The following is a 24,042-nucleotide window of genomic DNA, read 5'->3' as shown; positions in this document are numbered from 1 at the left end:
TTATACAATAAATTATTATATCATAACTTTAAATTCCTTATTGTGACTTAAAATTTGAATTTTCCATTACTTTATATTCTATCTGGAACGGTTGCTATTGCAAAATAAATAATATATATTCATTTAAAGCTTTTACTTAAAGAGCGCCATTTTCTGTTCTGCATAAAGTATTGACTGTGGCCACACCAACCAGTCCTTGGTTGAACGAGCTCCAGTTTCCAACACAATATCCATCTTTTGCAAATGGGTTGCCCAGGTGCACAGGAAATTAGCCTGATTTGACATATGGAGATCAGTGCCTCTGCATCAGCTTTAATGTGTACATTTTCATACATCTCATTGTTATTTTAAGATTATTACTGGAAATCGGGGTCTTCTTTTAACCATAGCAAACAAAATTCCTTTCACAATATTGGTTTTGGATCGATTAAACCCCCAAACATTGAAACTACTCTGGCGGAGGGGTCGAAAAAACGAGGAATGAAGCAAAATAAACAATGAAACCAGGAAACGAAAAACAAAGTTCCTAGGTGTTTGCCTGTCTCCAAGCATTCCCCTTTGTCCACAGCTTTGGTCCAAAAGGTGCAGTCTTCGGTCAGACTATGATCAAGATCAAGTTCTGGTCAGCGGAGAAGCCGGGAGAAAAATGCCCCAGTGAGACTGGCCCCAGGCCTGAGCGCACAGCAAACCCCAACTGTCCCCGGCGCGCTGGTGGCGGGATGAGCATCACAGCTCCCAGACTCCGGACCCCAGCTCGCACTTCCGCCCCGCACCCCCACCCACGTGCGTGCCCCGCAGCCGGGTTACCAGGCAACGGGCTGCCCCTGCGCGAAGCTACTGGGGCGGAATGCAGGGGGGAAGGCAGTTGGGAGAACTTGAGCAGCAGAAATGAGTCCGGGTAAGAGTCCCAGAGGAGGGGCCATGGGAAGTGGACGGGCAGTGGAGGGTGCCCGGACCCGTTCACCCCCAAGGCTGGTCCCGGAGTGCCGACTTCCTGACTAGCAGCACACCCCTGCTGTCCCCCCCCCCCAACACCCCCCCCCCTCCCCGGGGACTGAAGCACCGCCTCCATCCCCACGCCCAGCCTTTGCTTCCAGCTGCTGCGCCACCAAGTCCCGCCGCGCTGCGTGGCCCCGGCGCGCCCTCCCGTGGCCTCTAAGGGCGTCCGCGTCCGGAATCGTACGGTTGGCCTCCCTGCTCCCAAAGAAACTAAAAGCCACCTATTACGGTTCTGTTACAGAGAAGCATCCGGAGGAAGAGGATGAAGTTGAGTGCGTTCTCCTCTCAGCGTCCAAGATCCTAAATTCCTCTGACCGGATAAAGGAAAGTGGTGGCAGTGAAACAGGTGAAATCTCCAAGGCCAAGGAGTCATTGGGGAACATTATTAGAGAACATCCACCGGCAGTAATGTTTCTGCCTCTTACTACAGGCAAAGGGTACCCTTGTCTAAACCCACTGGCCCAAGAGGTGCACTGCCAGGACATAGGTACTTCCAGTAACTATTATTAAAGTACTAGGTAACACAGCACACCTACTTTGTGCCAGATGGTGTTCCAAGCACTTAAGTATATTCATTTAATCATCACAACAACCCTATAAAGTAAGTACTACCATTATCCACATTTTACAAGTGAGGAAACTGAGGCACAGAGATTAAATAACTCCCCAAGGTCACACGGCAGCAAATGAAAAAACCAGTAAGTATTCAGCAGAATGGTGCCAGAGTCCAGGCCTTCACCATCATATTATACTATACTGCTTCTCTAAATATCAAATAAGAATGATATTTTGGACAGATGCTAAACAGATATATATTTTAACAAAAGGAACTTTTTACAGTAAATATGTGTGGACCACAGGATATTGTATAGGGAAGATATTTGAAATAACCAAAGAGCTATAATTCAAGCTCCACATAAACCATGAATAAGATGTAAATACCCAACTAGGGGTATCATACTGAGAATACTGAAGTTGGACTCCCGCTTCCTTGAGAGAAGCCCAAGGAGCCTACACACCTCTTGCAGGAGGCTGGTGGTCAGTGTGACATGCCAGGGAAGGAGCACAGCACTCTGAGTAGAAGGCGGTATCTAGAATGATGGGCCAAGTTAGGACCCCCGGTTGCCTAAAACCCACATGTGACATAGGGGTGATCCGGACACAGAAGTGACATGAGGTCAGGACAGGATTTCTGCATCTTCATAAATCCAGGACCATCCCAAACACCTTGTCAAGCAAGGTCCCTGAAAGAAAAGCTAGAGCAGCCACATGTCACCAGACCAAAGACACCTGGATGCCCAGGGACCACCAGTGTAAACATCTCAATGGAGGCCAGCAGGACAGTGCAATGACCTGCCAGCTGTCCACTCTTCTGTGCCCCAGCATCCGTGAGGATATTCAGGCATCCTTGTGCAATCAGGAAACATGAACAGGGAGAAAGAGTCTTCACAGAGAGTTTAGAGGTTGCATCAGCTCAATATTTACCTCAAAAAGAGCATTTAAGGTGAGAAGAAACTGAGGTAATTTAATTTGGCAAGCTCGTGTGTTATCTAACATGAGCGAGATTTAGGACTCTGGGGAAAGATCCCAGCATAATAGAAAATGAAGTTACAGGCAAAATAGTACATACACTTATTTAAGAGATATAGTTTATCTTGCGAACGCATAGGTGCTCTAAGTGCAGGGTCTAGCAAGGGCAGGTTTTCAGTAACATAGATTCTAAGTCAAGGGCTGCCTTGGATGGCAAAATTAGGAGGTAGGACTTTGTTCCCTCCCTTTTTCTGTTCTATCTACACCTTATTGTTACCGTGTGATCCATTCCCTGAGTACTAACCAACAGAATATTGACCCATTTGCATAATGCTGAGTTACAAGAAGCTGTGTAATATTTCTTAGATCTCTTTAAACAGAATAAGTGGTTAGCCTGTGTAACCTTTGATTTATTGGAATGGATATGTGAAGGATATACTTTAAACTTCAAGATATCCAGTGTGTTGTTTTTAGCACCCCTGTTCTACCTAAGTCTTCATTCACTCATCCATTCATTCATTCATCCATCTAACAAATATTTTTAAGCAAGTGCTGTCCTAGGTGCTGAGGATCCAATAGTGAACAAAATATGCAAAATCCCATGAAGCTTACTTTCTGATGGGAGGAACAAAGGAGACTGTGTGTAAGATGGGAGTAAATCCCATGGAGAAAAGTAAGGCACAGAGGGAACAGGGGAGTATGTGGACTGTCAGAGGTGAGTGAGAAGTGTGCATTTTAAATAGGGTGGTAGGAGACCTCACTGGGCAGGTCACATCTGAGCAAAGACCTGAAGGAGGTAAAAAGTAACCAGTGCAGTTTTCTAGGGAAAGAGCAGTCAAGACAGAGAGAATAGCAACTGTCCAGGCCCTGAGGTAGGAAGATGCCTTGCATGTCTGAGGAACAGCTGGTGTTGGTGGGAGCAGAATGAATAAGGGGGAGGGGCAGAGAGGGATCAGAAAGGAAACTGGGGAGGAGGGCACTGTAGTTCTGCATAAGGATCTGGGGGTTATTCTGCACAAAATGGGAAACATTAGAGAATGTGGAGTGGCCATTTCTCCCCTCCATTGCATTTGGAAGTTTTAAGTCTATCAAATCATCATCATGTTGTTACTAACCTCGTCTCTGTAGTAGTGATTAGAGTAAATACTTCTTGAGCATTTAGTATGCGCCATGCATCCTGCAAAGGACTTTACCTACCAACTAGATGCTAACTAGGTTTATCCCTCATAGCAAGTGTGTCGCAAAGCCAGGATTCAAGCACAGACAACCTGACTCTGTAGCTCCCGTGACAGTGCCTCATGCAGACAGTGTCACACCTCATTAAGGCTTTGTAAAACAGTTGCTTCTGGGAATGAATTTGAATTGTCATAGCAAAACCTCATATTTGAACCTGAGAATTACAAAGCTTTGACTACAGAGTATCTAACATCCTATATTACAGCATTACTATGCTGCATTGTAAAAACTCATTTGTTCTCCTTGGTCTGTTAACTGCAAGTATGCACTTAATACAGGCATATCTCAGAGATATTGTGGGTTTGGTTCCAGACCATTGCAATAAAGAGAATATCACAATAAAGTAAGGCAAATGAAAAAAATAAAATAAAATAAATAAAGTGAGTCAAATGAATTTTTTGGTTTCCCAGTGCTTATAAAAGTTACGTTCATATTACTGTAGTCTTTTAAGTGTATATGAGCATTATGTGTAAAAAAACAATGTACATACCCTAATTTAAAAATATTTTATTGGGCACCTGGGTAGCTCAGTTGGTAGGCATGTCAGACTCTTGATTTTGGCTCAGGTCATGATCCTAGGGTTGTGGAATCGAGCCCTGTGTTGGGCTTCTGCACTGCACATGGAGCCTGCTTAGGATTCTCTCTTTCTCCTTCTGCGCCTCTCTACCGTTCATAAATATATATATATATATATATATATATATATATATATATATATACACACATATATATATACATACACACACACACACACACACACATATATGGCTAAAAATGCTAAACAAGTTATATTTCATATATATATATATATATATAAAATATATATATATATATTTTCATACATATATATGAAAATGAATACCGAAGTTGGACTTTAAAGGGTGTGTGTGTGTGTGTGTGTGTGTGTGTGTGTGTGTGTAAGGGTTTTTTTTGTTTTTCACTTCTGACACTAAATATATATATATATATATATATATATATATATATATATATATGGCTAAAAAAATGCTAAAGCGAGTTATAGTCACAGATTACAAATCACGATAACAAATATACTAATAGCAAAGACTTTTGAAATACAGTGAGAATTACCCAACTGACACAGAGACACAAAGTAAGTGATGCTGTTGGAAAATGGTACCAACAGACTTGCTCGACACAGAGTTGCCACAAACATTTGTGAAGCACAATAAATCGAGGGGTGCCTGTATGTTGAATATGACATAATCCTCTGTAGATTTCAGAATAAATTCCCCATGTCTCTAATCGCCTCAAAAGCCATCTCACTGATAACTATCTTTTCTTTTCTCTTTTTTTTTAGTTCATGTCTTTTATTAACCCATATACAATTACTTGTCTTTGGGTCTGTTGAAGCAGTAGGTCAGACATTTGCCATAAGGTCTGTCAAAGTGGCTGGCTATAAAAACCCCAGCACCACATTCATCAGAAGGGCACTCCAACGAAGGCGACTGATTTTGCCATTCTCATCCACCTTATAGTATTTCAGGACAGCCAGTTTAACCTTCTTTCTCTTGTGCTTACTCTTCTTGAGAGTGGTGAAAGACGTCTCCTTCCTTTTCTTAGCACCACCACAAAGTCTCAACAAGATGAAGTGGACTCCTTTTGAATGTTGTAGTCAGACAAAGTACGTCCATCTTCCAGTTGCTTGCCAGCAAAGATCAAACTCTGCTGATCAGGAGGAATTTCTTCCTTATCCCGAATCTTGGCTTTCATACTTTCTATTGTATCCGAGGGTTCGACCTCAACACTGAGGGTCTTTCCTGTAAGGGTTTTCACAAAATGTTGCATCTTGGTTCCACCGCAGATGGCAGATCAGAAAGGAAAGCTACGCACCAGCCCACAGGGTTTTCTTGTTTTTCACTTCTGACACTAAATATGGGACAGCTAGAGAATTTAATTCAATATAATATGATTACTATTTCTTACATTCCCAATAGAGTATAAGCTTCTTCAGGGCTGGGACCATATCTTCCACTCAGTCTACATACCGCTCAATATTTCATGTTTAGCAAGGACTTAATAAATGATGACCTGTCATTGTGTGTCCTCTACAGTTCTTCTTTGGTAATTTCCCTTCCAATTCTGGAATCACATAACTCTATGCGGTTAGGTATTGCTGAATTCTAAGATTAGTTTTCCTTTGGAAATAAGTAGTAACCAAAGTCTCTGAAACTCGTTTTAAAAACAAAAACTTATTTTAATAGCCTTTAAAAATTGATAGAGGCCCCTGGGTGGCCCAGTCGGTTAAGCATCCAACTTCAGCTCAGGTCATGATCTCACAGTCCGTGAGTTTCAGCCCCATGTCAGGCTCTGGGCTGACAGCTCAGAGCCTGGAGCCTGCTTCGGATTCTATGTCTCTCCCTCTCTCTCTCTCTCCACCCCTGCCCTGCTCGCACTCTCTCTCTCCTGAAAATAAACGTTAAAAAAATAAATAAATAAAATTTGATAAATCCAACTCTCTGCCTATTCTCTATCTTCACTGAATCATCTGAACATTGCAGGGGAAAACCACTCACTTCTTAGTTGTAACATGGATCTCAGTGCTATTTAGAAAACTACTTCCCCAGAAAATGCTTTTTCAAACCTTCTCCAGGATAACTATTTCACTCTTGTTTCCTTAATCTCCAAAACCTCTCACCACTACCTCTCAACTCATTAACATAATCTCACACTACATGAAAATGGAAGCAATCAGACCCAAACTCCCTTCTTTCCTGCTCAAATTTTGCTAACCTACCTGCTTCTCTGTACCCATATTATCTGCTGTCCCTCATTTTTTTTCAAGTTTTTATTTAAACTCGTTTAACATACAGTGTAGTATTAGTTTCAGCTGTACAATATAATTATTCAACACTTCCATACATCACCCAGTGCTCATCACACAGAGTTGCCACAAACGTAATCTCTATCACCTATTTAACCCATCCTCCTCCCCTCTCCTTTTTGGTAACCATCAGTTTGTTCTCTATAGTTAAGAGTCTCTTTCTGGATTTGCCTCTCTGTCTTTGTTTTTTCCTCTTTGATCCTTTGTTTTGTTTCTTAAGTTCCACATATGAGTGACATCATACGGTATTGGTCTTTCTTGGACTTATTTCACTTAGCATAGTTTCTAGCTCCATCCATGTCTTTGCAAATGGTAATATTTCATTCTTTTTTATGGCTAATATTCTATTGTATATGTATACAACACTTTTCTTCATCCATTCATCAATCAATGGACACCTGGGCTGTTTCCATAATTTGGCTATCGTAGATAATACTGCTATAAACATCAGGGTGTATGTACCCCTTAGAATTAGTATTTCTGTATTCTAGGTAAATACCTAGTAGTGCGATTGCTGGATCTTGGGTAGATCCTAACCTTTTGAGGAAACTCCATACTGTTTTCCGGAGTGGCTGCACCAGTTTGCATTCCCACCAACAGTGCAAGATTGTTTCCCTTTCTCCACATCCTCACCAACACCTGTTGTTTCTTGTGTTGTTGATTTTAGCCTTTCTGACAGCTGTGAAGTGATATCTCACTGTAGCTTTGATTTGCATTTCCCTGATGAAAAGTGATGTTGAGCATCTTTTCATGTTTTTATTGGCCACCTGGATGTCTTTGAGAAAATGTCTATTCGTGTTAATTGACCATTTTTAATTGGATTACTTAATTTCTGGGTGTTGAATTTTATAAGTTCTTTATATATTTTGGATACTAGCTCTTTATCAGATATATAAATATCTGAGATTTGTAAATATCTTCTCCCATTCTGTAGGCTGCCTTTTAGTTTTGTTAATGGTTTCCTTTGTTGTGCAGAAGCTTTTAATTTTGATGTAGTCCAACAGCTTATTTTTTATTTTGTTTCTCTTGCCTCAGGAGACATATCTAGAAAGAAGTTGCTATGGCTGATGTCAAAGAAGTTATTGCCTGTGTTCTTTTCTAGGATTTTTATGGTTTCAGGTCTCACATGTAGATCATTAATCCATTTTGTTTATTTTTGTGTATGGTGTAAGAAAGTGGTCCAGTTTCATTCTTTTGCGTGTTGCTGTCCACTTTTCCCAACACCATTTGTTGAAGAGACTATCTGTTTCCCATTGGCTATTCTTTTCTGCTCTGTTGAACATTAATTGACCATCTAATTGTGGGTTTGTTTCTGGATTTGCTATTCTGTTCTATTGATATATGTGTCTATTTTTGTGTCAGTACCATACTGTTTTCATTACTACAGTTTTGTAATATAGCTTGAAGTCGGGAATTGTGATGCCTCCAGCTTTGCTTTTCTCTAACAAGGTTGCTTTAGCTATTCAGGGTCCTTTGTGCTTCCACACAAATTTTAAGATTGTTTATTCTAGTTCTGTGAAAAATGCTTTTGGTAGTTTAATAGGGATTGCAGTAACTGTGTAGATTGCTTTGGGTAATATAGACATTTTAACAATATTTGTTCTCCAATCCATGAGCATGGATGTCTTTCCATTTCTTTGTGTCATCTTCAATGTCTTTCATTAATGTTTTGTAGTTTTCAGAGTACAGGTCTCTCACCTCTTCGGTTAAGTTTATTCCTAGGTATCTTTTTATTTTTGGTGCAATTGTAAATGAGATTAATTCCTTAATTTCTCTTTCTGCTGCTTCATTATTGCTGCATGTAAATGCAACAGATTTCTGTGCATTGATTTTATATCCTACAACTCTACTGAATTCATTGATCAGTTCTAGCAGTTTTTTGGTGGATTCGTTCAGGTTTTCTATATATAGTATCATGTCATCTGCAAATACTGAAAGTTTAACTTCTTCCTTACCCATCTGGATGCGTTTTGTTTTCTGATTGCTGTGGCTGGATTTCCATTACTATAATGAATAAAAGTGGTGAGAGTGGACCTCCTTGTCTTGTTCCTGACCAGAGGGGAAAAGCTTTCAGTTTTCCCCCATTTTGGATGATATTTGCTGTGGGTTTTCATACATGGACTTTATTATGTTGAGGTGTGTTCCCTCTAAACCTACTTTATTGAGAGTTTTTACCATGATTGGCTGTTGTACTTTGCCTGCATCTATTGAAATAATCATATGGTTCTTATCCTTTTATTAATGTGATATTTCACATTGATTGTGAATAGTATACCACCCTTGCAAGCCAGCAAGAAATTCCACATGATCGTGATGAAGGACGTTTTTAATGTATTGTTGGATTTGGTTTGCTAGTATTTTGTGGAGAATTTTTGCATATATGTTCATCAGGGGTATTGGCCTGTAGCTCTCTTTTTCGTGTGGTCTTTATCTTGTTTTGCTATCAGGATAATGCTGGCCTCATAGAATGAATTTGGAAGTTTTCCTTCCTTTTATATTTTTTGGAATATTTGAGAATAGGTATTAACTCTTCTTTAAATGTTTGGCGGAATTCACCTGTGAAGCCATCTGGTCCTGGAGTTTTGTCTGCTGAGAGTTTTTTGATTACTGATTCCATTTCTTTGCTGGTTATCAGTTCAAGTTTTCTATTTCTTCCTGTTTCAGTTTTGGTACTTTATGTCTCTTAGGAATTTATCCATTTTTTTCTAGGTTGTCCAATTTATTGGCATATAGTTTTTCATAATATTCTCTTGTAATTGTTTGTATTTCTGTGGTGTTGGTTGTTATTTCTCCTCTTTCATTTGTGATTTTATTTGGGTCCTTTCTCTTTTCTTTTTGATAAGTCTTGCTAGAGGTTTATCGATTCTATTGATTTTTTCAAAGAACCATCTTCTGGTTTTGTTGATTTTTTTTTCTTTTTAGTTTCTATATCATTTATTTCTGCTCTAATCTTTATTATTTCCTTCCTTTAAATGGCTTTAGGCTTTGTTTGTTATCCTTTTTCTAGCTCCTTTAGGAGTAAGATTAGGTTATTCATTTGAGATTTTTCTTACTTCTTGAGGTAAGTCTGTATTGCTATAAACTTCCCACTTAGCACTGCTTTTGCTGCATCCCAAAGGTTTGGGGCCGTTGTGTTTTCATTTTCATATGTTTCCATGTATTTTTTTTTAAATTTCTTCTTTGATTTCCTGGTTGACTCATTCATTGTTTAGTAGCATGTTGTTTAACCTCCACGTGTTTGTGGTCCCTCCACAAATTTTTTCTTGTGGTTGACTTCTAGTTTCATAGTGTTGTGGTCAGAAAAGGTGCATAGTATCATTTCAGTCTTTTTGTATTTGTTAAGACTTGTTTGTGATCTATTCCAGAGAATGTTCCATGTGCTCTTGAAAAAAATGTGTATTCTGCTGTTTTAGGATGGAGTATTCTGAATATACCTGTTAAGGCCATCTGGTCCAGTGTTCCTTGTTGATTTTCTGTTTAGATAATCTGTCCATTGATATAAGGAGGATGTAAAGTACCCTACTATTATTATCAATTGGTTAATTAGTTCCTTTATATGCCTTATTGCTTTTGTTATTGTTTTGTTGTTATTGTTTTATATATTTGGGTGCTTTCATATTGGGTGCATAAATATTTACAATGATTGTATCTTCCTGTTGGATTGTCCACTTCATTGTTATATAATGCCCTTCTTTGTATCTTATTACAGTCTTTGTTTTAGAGTCTACTTTGTATAAAGTATCAGTATTGCTACTCCAGCTTTCTTTTGACGTCCATGATAATGATATGATAAATGTTTCTCCATCCCCTCACTTTCAATCTGCAGGTGTTTTTAGATCTAAAATGAGTCTCTTGCAGGCAGTATATAAGTGAGTCTTGTATTTCTATCCATTCTGACACCCTGCGTCTTTTGACTAGAGCCTTTAGTCCATTTACAGTCCAAGTAATTACTGATAGATATGTTTATATTGCCATTTTACTTGTTTTGTGGTTGTTTCTGGAGATTTTCTTAATCCTTTCTTGTCTTTTTTTCATGGTTTGTTGATTTTCTTTAGTGACATATTTACATTTCTTTCTCTTTATTCTTTGAATGTTTATAAGTGCTTGTTGATATATACTTACCATTAGGCTTGTATATAAACTTTTCTGTAAATAGCAGTCTAAATTAAGTTGATGGTCATTCAAGTTGGAACCCATTCTTTTTTCCTCTCCTCCCCACATTTTAGTTATACATTATTATATTTTATATCCTTTGGTGTGAGTTCCTTGACTGATTTTTACAGAAATATTCATTTTTACCACTTTTGTGTTTTCTACCTTTATACTGTCACTTTTGGTCTCTCCTTTCCACTGGAAGAGTCCCCTTTAATATTTCTTGCAGGGATGATTTAGGGGTCATGAATTCCTTTGGTTTTTGTTTGTCTGGGGAACTCTTTATCTTTCCTATTCTGGATGATAGCTTTGCTGAATAGAGTATTCTTGGCTGCAGACTTTTCCCATTTATCTCTTTGAATATATCATGCCACTCCTTTCTCATTTGCAAAGTTTCTGTTGAAAAATCTCCCTCTAGCCTTTTGGGTTTTACCTTGTAAGTTAAGGACTTCTTTGTCTTGCTGCTTTTAAGATTTTTTATCACTGTATTTTGCAAATTTAATTACAATATGTCTTGGCCTGCTTTCTGTTGATTTTGATGGGAGTTCTCTGTGCCTCCTGGATCTGGATATCATTTCCTTCCCCAAATTAGGGAAGTTTTCAGCTATTATTTCTTCAAGTAAATGTTCTGCCCCCTTTGCTTGCTCTTCTTCTGGGACTCCTATAACATGAATGTTATTACATTTGATGGAGTCACTGTGTTTCCTAAGTCTATTCTCATTTTGCACAATTCTTTTTTCTCTCTTTTGTTCAGCTTACTTTCCGTTACTCTAAGTCATTAATTAATTTCTCTACTTCTTCCAGCCTACTGTTCATTGCATCAAAGTTTTTCTAATCTTGTTTATTGGACTCTTCATTTGATTATTTTTTAATCCTTTTGTCTCTGTGGTAAGGATCTCACTGATATCTTCTATTCTTCTCTCAAGCCCAGAGAGTATCCTTATGATCATTGCTTTAAATTCTCAATCAGGCATGTTACTTACATCTGTTTCACTTAGATCTCTGGCCTTGGCCTTATCTTGTTCTTTCGTTTGGGACAAATCCTCCATCTTTGTATTTTATCTAAGGCTCTTGCCTTCTCTGTGTTAGAAAAACCAGTTATGTCTCCTGCTTCTGAAAGTAATGGCCTTAAGAGGTCATGTAGTGCCCAAGGCCTGGCACTTCGGGGAATGTCTCTGGTGTGATGCATACACTCTGCTCTTGCATTCTGGCTTCTCTATCCTTCAGGCCAGTCATCTGCAGAGGCTCTCCTTGCATGCTGTGGGCAGTGTTTGGTCCCTGGCCTGAATGTGGTGAGTTTTAGCTCACAGATGTGCTCTGGTCTGCTTCTGAAATGAGACCTGTCACCACCTCCACCAGAACTGAGACCCTGCAAAACTCTCTGTATTGAGACATGGTGTGGACAGGGTTTTGCACTAATCTTCTCAGGGAGGGACCTGCCGCACTGGAACTGAGGCAAGCATGTTTGAGAATGGAAGTTCCACTGAAGTGCAGAGGGGGTGGTACTTGGTGTAAGCAAGTTAGGCAGCTAGTGTCTGCACTGCACTGCTTCTTGCAGGTTATTCTGTGTTTATGCTGAAGGGCAGGAGGGGATGGAAATGGCACTGGCCAGCTCCTTTGTTCCTGGAGAGGTGTCTGTGAATGATGCCCCTCAGGGATGTGCTCTGAGAAGAGCAAATAACCCCACTGTGTGCCCCACATGCTCTTCAGATTGCTATTTCCACATTGTCCCCTGGTTGTTTGTCTGCCTGTTCTCTAGATGCAGCACAGTGCTCTATCCCAACCAAGCCTACTGATCTTTAAAACTCCAGGCTTTAAACCCCACTGGTTGCAAGAACTCATGGAATTCAGCCCCTCTCACTTTCTAAGCCATTGGCTTTGAGGAAACATTCTCCTTATGAATTCCCCTGTGTGTTCCTCTCCCTTCTTTTTTAGCAACCATGTCTCCTTCACTTGTATAGCAGCCATGATCTGTTTCTCCCCTAAACCACATTTCCACACTTCCTGTCATCTTCAATGTGGCCTCTTCTCTCCCTTTAGTTAAGGAGATTTTTCTGTCAGTCTTTAAGTTGATTTTTGGGGTAGTTAGGATGATATGATAATTATCTAGTTGTGTTTGTGGGACAGGGTGAGCCTAGGGTCCTCCTACTCTTCCATCTTCCTGCTCCTGTTCTTGCTGTCCCCAGTTTCGATGGAAGAATTACCCCTGCTCAAAGCTCATTTCCTCTTTATCAAAGCTCTCCTGGAATTCTCAAGTACTCAGATTCTGCAATTAGCCTCCCTCATCCTTCAGAATTACTCTTCTCCCTTTCTACTACATGATTCCAGCAGCAAGCAGGCATGTTAAAATCTCCCATGGTTAAAAAATTCTTGACCTTCACATCACTTCTAACATGCATACACCCTATTCCACTAGGCACTCTATTTCTTTCCACAGTAAAATTCAAAAACAGCTGCCTATATTCAATGCCCACAAACCTTTACATTCCATTCTCTCTAGCCACTTCATTTGGGCATTTGTGCCTGTCACTGCACAGAAACTTCCCTTGTCTAGGCCAGTAGTGACACCTGTATTTTCCAATAGTGTTCATAACAATTCCCCTGAATCAGAGACAGGAATATCCCACTGCCTGTGGATGTCCACTTTGATGTCTAATAGAAAACTTAATTTTATGTATAAAAATTTTCCCTAAAAAATCTTCCTAGTCTATTCTTTTCCATTTTAGTAAATAACACCATCATTCATCATCCATCATCCATCTGTTCTCACCAAAAACCCAGGAGTCATCCTTTCTTCCTCTCTTCTGGCTACATTTAATACCCCAGCAATGCTGCTGGTTTTATACCCAGAATCTATTCTAAATCAACCTATTTTTCTCCATCTTCCCCTCTGCCATTCTAGTCTAAGATACCTTTGTTTCTCACTTGGATTACTGCAGTAGCTCTGCAATTGCCACCTTATAACCCATTATCATGCGGCAGAGTGACCTATAAATGTTTCTTTTCAGATCAAATCATTCTTCTGATTGAAACCTTTCAAAGTTTCCCATTTCACTTAAAATAAAAGCAAAACCACTCGGGTTGGCCCACAAGTTCCTACATAATCTATTCCTGTCTCCCCCTCTCACCTCTAATCATACCGGGCTTCTATCTGCTCATTAAGCTGAGGCCATATTGACTTTATTTCTGTTCTGCAAACACAGATAAACATATTCTGCTTCAGGATCTTTCCATGTCCTCTGCTCTGAATCTATTCCTATAGATATTCACATGGATGGCCTTTTCTTATCATATGGGAATCCCAGCTAAAAACTCATGTGACCAGATAGGTCTCTGCTAAGCACTCTCTCCACTGCTGTCCCATCCTCCCTGTCACATTAGCCTATCCTCTTTGCGTTATTTATCCCTATTTGTAAGTATCTTGTTTCCTTTTTTCTTTCTTTTTTTTTTTCCTGTTCATTCTCCAGAATGGAAGCACCATGACCACAGGAGCCTTGGTTGTCTTATTCATTGCTGTGTCCTTAGTATTTACCTACAACAGAATACCACACATTGGACACTCAATACTTGAATGAATGATGTTGAAGGAATGAATCACTAAATGTGAAACAAAAAAGCTAAATCACTAACTCATAAAAATTATTCTAGACTTTCACATAGAGATTTTAGAGCCAAGGAAGATCCCAGACCTCCTTTCCCCAGCACCAAATGAAAAGATCAGTAACAACAACAAAATAGAAAACCAGCAAAAACTTCACCAGCAGCACCTGAAGAAGGAAATTGGAAAACAGAGGCCAAAGATAAAAACAGAAGATGCTGGCAAGGCAAAGTACAGACTACCTTCTAACACTGTTTCTGACTTTTAGAATAAAACAAGTCAAATCCTGAAAATATTCATTAATGCCTCTCCCACTCCAAATGTGGATACAAAAAGAGGAAATACCTGTGTCTTCCTTTCTGCTGATTGGGGTTTGGATGGGTACAGAGGAGCAGCTGGAAAGATAGATGAGTAAACCTGGACACTGATCAATAGGGCTTACTTTGCTCTCATGAAAGAAGTTATGAGTAGGGCTGCCACTAGCTCATGGGGTGCCTCTGTGCGGACTAGAGAAAGGTATAACCAAACTCTAGGTATATGCAAACCCAAATAGGGTACTGGTTAGCTGACTGTAGTGGAACATGGGACACATTTCAGCCCACATATATCTTCTGGCCAGGAGCTCTTGTGTAGTGAACAACCTGTATGGTCTTGTGTGGCAGTCCTAGTTCCAGGACTCTGTACTGAATTAAGGAAATAATCCCAATCAAGAGAATATCTCCTTAGGGTAATAGGATATATCTCCTATAGATTTCTAAGTAGTCTCAGAGAATAACAACAACAAAACAGCAAAGATCACATCCTCCAGCAAAGGCTTCACACAGCTCCAAATGATCTCTCGTACCCCAGACCTCATCACCTAATTTTTAGGCTACAGAAAATGGGTAGGAAAACACACTGGCCCTAAAACTGTATCTCAGAGGAATAGACCATTGGACTCTGGGAAGGATGTTAAGAGAAAACATCTATATTATGTCAAAGAAAACAAATTCTGAGCAGAGTTGCTCAGGTTACACTGACCTACATGAAAAGAAGCAACCTGGTAACTGCAATCATACTGTGGTCAAAAAAGAAGGAAGAGATGGAGGGAAGCAAATATATGTAGAACCACTATATGAATCCCACATTCTTTCTTTAAAAAGTTATATTTGTTATATCCCTTCAGTAAGTCTCTAAATTTATTTTGACCCAGTATTTCTTACTTGGTTTTAGCAAAAGAAATCCTGTACTTTGCCTTGAATTTGCAAGTCCTCCTAACTGAAACAAAGGAAATCTATGCAGAAAAGGGAGGCTGGCCCTACTGATGCAGAAAGGAGATGGAATTTTGGACAGTAAATCCATCAAGAATAAAGTTGAAGGCTGAAAATATTTACGATAATAATGTCCTATCTTTGTGTTTAGCTCTGTGGAAATCATAGTCACATAGCAAAATGTAAAACATCATAAAACATCACAGCGTGAAAATAATATAATGAGCAAATATCATGAAAAGTAGGGAGTAAATGTGAGAGCAAGCATAATGCTAATTTCCTCATCATTTACTTCCTTTCTTGGCAGGGAGTAACTCAATACTGAATACAATGGAAATGAATGTTATTTAAAAAATAAAAATTCCAATCTCTTAGTCCTTCTTGTGATATATTTCCATTAGCTCAGAGGGATCTCATAGGAAATAATCTTTCATGTAGTCAAAAAAATTTGAATACTAGTGATAACTTCAACTATTTGCAGTTTTCTTTATTCTCTGAAACCTAAATGCAATACCATTTATCAAAGTAAAATGTATAATATCCCACTGTTCTAAAATCATTTCTTTTTTCCTGCATATATGCATAGACAGCTGACTGAAGGGAGGGTACCTAAAATTCATAACAGTTAATTCTGGGCAATGGGATTCTAGGTAATATATGCTTTTTGATTTGAATTTTTATCTATTTGAGGTCATTAGAAGCTGTCCTTGAGTCTGAAAAAATTGGGGGTGCCTTGCTGCATTAGTCTGACCTCATCTGAGTTTGGTTTTTTTTTTTTTAATGTCTCTGAGATAAATATTTCAGACTACCATTTTATTCCTAGTAAGATGCAAAGTTCAGCAATATCCAGAGGACTCGCTGTCCTTCTCTGCCTTCTGATGAAGGTGGGAGTCTTTAATTGGCCAAATGGCTCCAGGCTCTGAACCAGAGTTGCTCTCTCAGTGATGAGGGCCAGATGGCAGATAAGAGGGGTGCCTATACTTTGCAACCAGCTCCTATGACATCTGGTAGACTGTCATTTGAAGGAGAGATGTGCTGACCTCTTTTAAAACCTTCTCTTAGGACAGAAATTGTCATCCTAGAGGAGCATTCTATCATAACTCTCACTTCATTTGGGACACTGAATATTTTTAAAAGTGTTTAATAAAAATTTACAAAGCAAGCTAAAAGCCTATTTAGATAAAGAAGGATGTATGTCAGGAAATCTGCAGTTTATAGTCTCCTGTTACAGATCTATAATCTATTTTCTAGGAAGGTATACATAGATCTTTATAGTACCTTGGTTAAAGGCATGACAAAAATTATGCTTTGTTAATCCAATTTGTTTTCCATGGTAAGGAGGAAAAACATCACATGGCCATTTCACAGACAGAGACCTATACAGTACTTTGTGAAAGGTCTCCCATAACAGGATCATTAGTTGTTTTTGGTTTTTTTTTTAATGCAGCTTACATTGCAGAAACAAAAATATTTGTTTTTGAGAGTTCCAAGTTTGGCATTACACGCTAATGGCCTATTATAAAAGTAAAACCATGGGAATGCAAGCTGGTGCAGCCACTCTGGAAAACAGTATGGAGGTTCCTCAAAAAATTAAAAATAGAACTACCCTACAACCCAGCAACTGCACTACTAGGCATTTATCCACGGGATACAGGTGTGCTGTTTCGAAGGGACACATGCACCCCCATGTTTATAGCAGCACTATCAACAATAGCCAAAGTATGGAAAGAGCCCAAATGTCCATCGATGGATGAATGGATAAAGAAGATGTGGTGTGTATATATATATATATACATACACACATACACAATGGAGTATTACTTGGCAATCAAAAATAATGAAATCTTGCCATTTACAACTACATGGATGGAACTGGAGGGTATTATGCTAAGTGAAATTAGTCAAAGAAAGACAAAAATCATATGACTTCACTCATGAAGACTTTAAGAGACAAAAAAGATGAACATAAGGGAAGGGAAACAAAAATAATATAAAAACAGGGAAGGGGACAAACAGAAGAGACTCATAAATATGGAGAACAAACAGAGGGTTACTGGAGGGGTTGTGGGAGGGGGGATGGGCTAAATGGGTAAGGGGAATTAAGGAATCTACTCCTGAAATCACTGTTTCACTATATGCTAACTAATTTGGATGTAAATTTTTAAAAATTAAATAAATAAATAAATAAATAAATAAATACAAAAAGAAAATAAAACCACTATTTATAACCTCCAGAAGGCATTTTAAGTCAAGCAAAAATTATTTGACTTTATTAAGTGACTAACATTGGGTTCTTCCTAAGGTGAACATCAAACTTCTCATTATCTCTGTCTCACTATCCAAGAAAGTTAGGAGGCTATTTTGCATCACAATTGTTTTAAAAAAACTTAAGAATTAGATCACATGGTTTTTCAATTTTGCTTTTTAGAATATGGCTGCATATCAGAATCAGAAAATCAAATCCAACCACAATCAGCATTGAAAGTAAGTTCATTTTCATTTCATCTTATTTTCTCCAAATACCTATGTAAAGGCTGATCTTTTTCAGAACAAATATTTCCTAAATGCACATGGGTCTTCCACAAAAATCTCCATGAAAATGGATTGGAGAATTGGCAAGAATGACTAAGAATGTGAGTCCTCTGACCCTCATGTGATCCTTTCTGGAAATAGGCAACTTTGGGGGATACATATAAAAAGAAATAATAACAGTTTCAACTCATCAATTTCATACCATGTTTGTTATAGGCCCTTCAGCATCAACTGGAATCATTTCAGGCTCTCCGAATACAGACTTTGCAGAATGTTAGCATGGTATGTTTCTTTTAATCTCTATATGGGAAATAGCCAAACTTAAGATACCACTCCACATTTGTAAGCTAATGATCATTATCCAACTGATTAGTTTTTGTTAGAATATAATAAAAGGTTACAAATATTCCAGGCTCAAAATTTGTTTGAGGGGAACTATTTCTGTTACAGTTGAATTTGGGCCAACTATAGTCAAAAAGGAATAGTACTCGCCGATTTTTTAAAAACATATATGTTTAAAGTGCTACCTATATACAGTCTACAAATAGGAACTCTCATTATAAGTGATGTGAAATCTAACTCAAACTGACTTAGGGAAAAAGTGTACTTGATTAGCACACATAACTGAAGAGCCTGGGAACAGTTCACCTGAGGATGGCTTAATCCATATGATAAGGACTTCTGTCATAAGGAACAACGCTCCTTATTTTGGTTCTGCTTTCCACTGTAATGGATTTTCAGACTTCATGTGGTAGCAAAAGAGCTGCTAGAAGTTCCAGGCTTTTATCCTTCCAGATTCCAGTTGGAGAAGAGATGATGCTTTTCTCTCTTAACAGTTTTTCCTAAGGTTCTTGGCCTGACTTGGCTGCCCCAGATTGGGTCATATGCAATGCCTGAGCCAATCCCTGTTCAAAGGGAGGCAGTGTTCTGACTGGTTAGCTCTCGGTCACATGCAGCTGGAAGTGGGATCACCAAAGGCTTGTGGGACTTTATCCAGAACAAATAAGGGACAGTATTTACAGAGGATAGGGTATGGATACTGGTGGTGCTTAACACAACACATATTCACTAAAGACCTAATATAAACTTCATCCTAATATTCTTGTACTAAAAGCAACTGCAAGGAAATGGAAAGAGAAGATAAACTCCTCCTGAGTGACAGAATGGATTCTATTCTGATGACAGAGATCAAAAGTCTCTGCTTTATTCAACAATGTAAAACTCAAGCATCCAAAATTACTTGAATATTGTTCATAAAATTTTATTGCTTTACTAAATTTTTTCTGTTTATCATATAATAAAGGTATAATTTTCTTAAAAATTCCTGTAATAACAGAGATTATAATAAATTACATTATATAAATGAAAAGAATTTTTATGTGCAGGAAATTTAAAGGTATCATAATATCTATTATTTATTGCTATACATTCATAAGTTTCTAAATCTGAAATCAAATTCTAACATTATCAATTTATCTTTTAAAGGTACAGTCTGAAATCAGTGAAATCTTGAACAAAAGTATTATTGAAGTAGAAAACCCACAATTTAACTCAGAAAAAAATCTAGTATTCGGAACACGCCTTGAAAAAGCTTTGGTATGTTATTCTGTTCAAAACTACTTCTCTATTTAGGTACTTCAAAAATGTTACTACAACCAGTTTATCTTCCCCTTTACATTCTTACCTTCTTCGTGGGGCAAACGGACTTTGTGGGGCAGAGGAATACCTAAAAGATTCCCAAGTAAACTGAAATACAAGGCAAGTTTTTTTAGCCTTTCTATCCACTTAGGAATTGTTCTACTTTTAGTAGGATTGACCTAGACCTGAGGTGAATTCCCTAGAAACAAGCTGGAACGAGAGTCACTCTGTCTACGCTGATTAGAACTCGCATTTCTAGAATAGTCACAGCCCTAGAATCATCCAAAATAGGAAATGCAAAGGTTGACCAACAGCCCCGAAGTGGAAATATTCATTTCCCTTAAACTACCTACTGCATTTGACCTATTGCTTCTATCTTCCCCATCAATCTCTGATGGCCTCTTGAAGGATTCTAAATTTCTATTTCTGAAATTGAGGGGTTTGGCCCATGTATGTCACCCTCTGAGGAAATAAGCGCAATTTCTAAGCAAATTGTGAAGACCAGAGTTACAGATCTCAAAATAACTGTTGTTAGATTTTTCTAGAGAAAATTAATCACATTTGTTAGGTTTCTTTGCTGTAGAAATGGATAAAATGTTCATTTTGGTTATAAAAGCAAATCCTCCACAAAATATTTTCTTGATTTGCTGGTCATGTGGCAAATGATAATACATTTACAGTGTGCTTTTTATTGTCACTAGCCTATAGAGAATCAAGAAGAAATCCTTTCTATGGAGAAAATTCATCCTTTTGAGGAGTCTAACGCTATTCATTCAATGGAAGAAAAATTCAGCGGTGATAGTGTTAACAGTCTCTCTCAAGGTATAGATATGACATCCCAGGTAAATTTCAAGGACGTATTAACTCTGAGAACTTCAACAGACAATTCACCTTCAAACATAATTATGAATCCTTCAGAAAATTCTGACATGTTGAAAAATTATAGTAATCTTTATAATTTTCTACCTAATGTACCTCAAAATGTGATGTCTCAAGCTGATACAGTAATTCTGGATAAATCCAAAATTACTGAGCCTTTTCTCAAGCACAGATTTTCTGAAAACTTAGATGATATCTGCCATTCTATCAAACAAATGAAGGAAGAGCTACAAAAGTCACATGACAGAGAACTGGCACTTACAAATGAACTTCAAACTTTAAAGACTGAAAGAAATGTTCCAAGCAATGGTAAATACGAACTGTCTTCAATTCACAAAGAAAAAAATAATTTTATTAAGGAAGAAAATATAGAAAGTAACTTAAATGAAGATATGAAATCAAAGAGAATTTCTGAATTAGAGGCATTAGTAAACAAATTACTCCCACTCAGGGAAACAGTGTCAAAATTCCATGTGAATTTTTGCAGGAAATGTAAAAAATTATCTAAGAGTGAAATACACAGGGGAAAGAGAAATGAGAAAAACAGTAAAGAAATTCCTATCACTGGCAAGACTATTACAGATTTAAAATTCCATTCCAGAGCTCTAAGACATACACTGCCATTCTCTGACTCAACAAAATATGAAATAAAAGACAAAGAAATGCAACCGTTAGTAATAAAACAAGGGCCAATAATATTTGAAAATGAGAAAACATCCAAAGTCAATTCTGTTACTGAGCAGTGTGTTGCAAAAATTCAGTACTTACAGAATTACCTAAAAGAGTCTGTGCAGATACAAAAAAAGGTAACAGAACTGGAGAATAAAAATCTAACCCTTAAGACCAAAATAAAACCTCTTGTCTTTACCACACAATCTCTAATACAGAAAATCGAAATATATGAAAAGCAACTTAAGAATTTGGTTGAAGAAAAGAACACTATTCAGTCCAAGTTAATTAAAAAAGAAGAAGATGGTAAAGAATGTCTTAAAGAATTGAAAAAAATAATTGGTAAATATAATGTTCTCATAGGACAAAATAAAACTCTAGAGGAAAACAACAATCAACTTTCTTTGGAGAAGCAACAAATGATAGAAACATTAGATCAACTAAAAAGCAAGGAACACAAAATTCAAAATGATATGGCCACGGTCAATAATGAAAATAATCGTATGAGTATAGAAATGGAATCAATGAAAACAAATATTCTATTGATACAAGAAGAAAAGGAAATGCTAGAGAAAAAGACATACCAGCTTTTAAAGGAAAGAAGCTCGCTTGAAAATGAACTGAAGGAAAACCAACTAGAGATAATGCAGCTAAAAGAGAAGGAAATATTGGCAAAAACTGAACAAGAGACACTTTTTCAAATAATAGAAACAGTTAAAAATGAAAAACTTAATCTCGAAAAAACACTACAAGAATCTATTGCTGCTAGACAAATGATGGAAAGAGAAATTGAGAATATTCAAAAATACCAATCTACTGCAGAAGAGAATTTTCTGATAGAAATTAAAAATGCAAAATCAGAAGCAAGTATTTATAAGAACAGTTTGTCAGAAATGGGCAACGAATGTGAAATGTTATCAAAAATGGTAATGGAAATTAAAACAGATAATCAGATTCTAAAAGAAGAACTAAAAAAACATAGTCAAGAAAATATAAAATTTGAGAATAGCATCAGTAGACTTGCAGAAGACAAAATACTTTTAGAAAACTATGTAAGAAGTATAGAAAATGAAAGGGATACCTTGGAATTTGAGATGCGGAATCTTCAAAGAGAATATTTAAATCTAAGTGAAAAAATCTGTAGTCAACAGAGTGACCTATCAAAAATGGGTTATATTTCAAGAAGAGAGAAATTCCATTTTGAAAAGTATGATATTTATGAAGACATTTCTGGCCCTAGGAGTAGGCCTTTGGCTCCTGATTTGAAAGGTATGTATTATTGTGGTGGATTAGTAGAGACGTGGATAAGATTTTTTTCACCTACTGGGCACTAGCCAGAGTTCAGTAATAAGAAGGAAACTTTTAAGATAAATACAATTTAGTCTTATAAGATGTATATCCAATTTATTATACAGTGGAATTTAGGAATTTTGCTCTTTTGGTAAAAGTCATGTTGTTATTTTACTTATATTATTTCTATACATTGTATATGCACAAAGCAGGGAGCAAGATTTTTTATTTTGTTTTCTGAAGTATACTTGGCACTCCCACCTTAAAAAATTCTTTTTTTCCCCAGGAAATCCAAGTCAAGTGTATCAATTGCTTCCATCCAAGATATGTAAATAAATTTCTAAAATGATTGTTTCAAAATCCTTTGTCCAGTCCTTTTTTCCACAAAATTGCTATAAATTCACTTTTATATAGGTTCATAATTACCTTGTAATTGATTAGGGTAATTTTTAATTAGAAACTGGAATTAGGTATATATTTTTATATTGTCAAGAACTGTGAACAGCCTCAAGATTTTACTGAACTTGTAAGCTAATGTTAGTCTGACACAGTTTCATGGGTTCCAGTGGAAGACATGAAAGTCCTGTGTCAGAGATAAAGGACAGTTTGTTACAGCAATAGCAGTAGCCAGAACACCAGCACTTTCGCATCGATTCTCCAAGCCCCAATCCCTATAGGCAACATGAAAAGGGTCACACAGCAGTAGAGGAGAGAACTCTGAGTTTCGGGAAACCAAATCTTTCATGAGTGTCGTAAGCATGTCTGCCCTTTGCTCTTGATGGAAACATTACCTTTATTATACAGGAAAATTAGCATACCTGCCCTTGCTCCAGAAGACACTATCTTTAGCTTCCAAGGCTGATTACGATACAAATACACTTCTTGAATTTTGTCAAATGCTTTTTCTGCACTTACTGAAGAGATCACGTGTATTTTTTTCCTCCCTTTAAGCTGTAACTATGGCAATTACATCAGTTAATTTTGAAACACTACACCAATCTTGCATTCCTGGGATAAACTCCACAAGTTATGTATATCCTTTTAATATATACTCCTTGATTCAATTCGATAATATTTTGTTAAGAATTTCTCCCTCTTTATTCAGAAGACTATTAGTCTCTGTTATTTTCTTTAACGTCTACTTGGTTTTGGTATCAGGAAAATCTGGCTTTATAAAATGTGTTGGGAAATGTTCCCTCCTCCTCCATTTTCTAAAAGGATTAGTATAGGATTGGTTATTGATATTATTTTTCCTTAAGTACATAATAGAATTCACCAAAGAGTCTGGAGTATTCTAAATGGGAAGGTTTTACATTAAAAAATCAACTTCACTAGTGGATATAGAACTATTGAGATTTTCTATCTCTTCTTTAGTCATTTTGGATCATTTGTATGTTCATTTGTACATTTCATACACATTCTCA

General features: G+C 37.5%; 1 protein-coding gene and 1 pseudogene across 1 annotated transcript; one reads left to right on the top strand and one right to left on the bottom strand.

Moving 5' to 3' along the window:
• The first annotated feature begins 797 nt into the window (after nucleotides 1-797).
• On the top strand, nucleotides 798-22,978 carry CCDC110 (coiled-coil domain containing 110). Its single transcript, XM_042934328.1, has 7 exons — nucleotides 798-898; nucleotides 1,241-1,345; nucleotides 18,039-18,094; nucleotides 18,359-18,424; nucleotides 19,628-19,738; nucleotides 20,482-22,597; nucleotides 22,905-22,978. Exons 1-7 carry the CDS (start codon nucleotides 889-891, stop codon nucleotides 22,952-22,954), a joined length of 2,514 nt encoding a protein of 837 aa, XP_042790262.1. The 5' UTR covers nucleotides 798-888; the 3' UTR covers nucleotides 22,955-22,978.
• LOC122217401 lies at nucleotides 5,115-5,589 on the bottom strand (annotated as a pseudogene).
• Nucleotides 22,979-24,042: the final 1,064 nt, after the last annotated feature.

This window comes from Panthera leo, chromosome B1 (assembly GCF_018350215.1).
Source record: "Panthera leo isolate Ple1 chromosome B1, P.leo_Ple1_pat1.1, whole genome shotgun sequence".
NCBI classification, from domain to species: Eukaryota; Metazoa; Chordata; class Mammalia; order Carnivora; family Felidae; genus Panthera; species Panthera leo.
This window is presented reverse-complemented; position numbering and strand designations above follow the sequence as displayed.

What these genes read in the sequence shown, in the direction of transcription:
- CCDC110 (XM_042934328.1), top strand. An exon ending in AACCACAATCAGCATTGAAA is followed by an intron (nt 18,095 to 18,358) that starts GTAAGTTCATTT and finishes TGTTTGTTATAG; the next exon opens with GCCCTTCAGCATCAACTGGA. An exon ending in CTTTGCAGAATGTTAGCATG is followed by an intron (nt 18,425 to 19,627) that starts GTATGTTTCTTT and finishes TATCTTTTAAAG; the next exon opens with GTACAGTCTGAAATCAGTGA.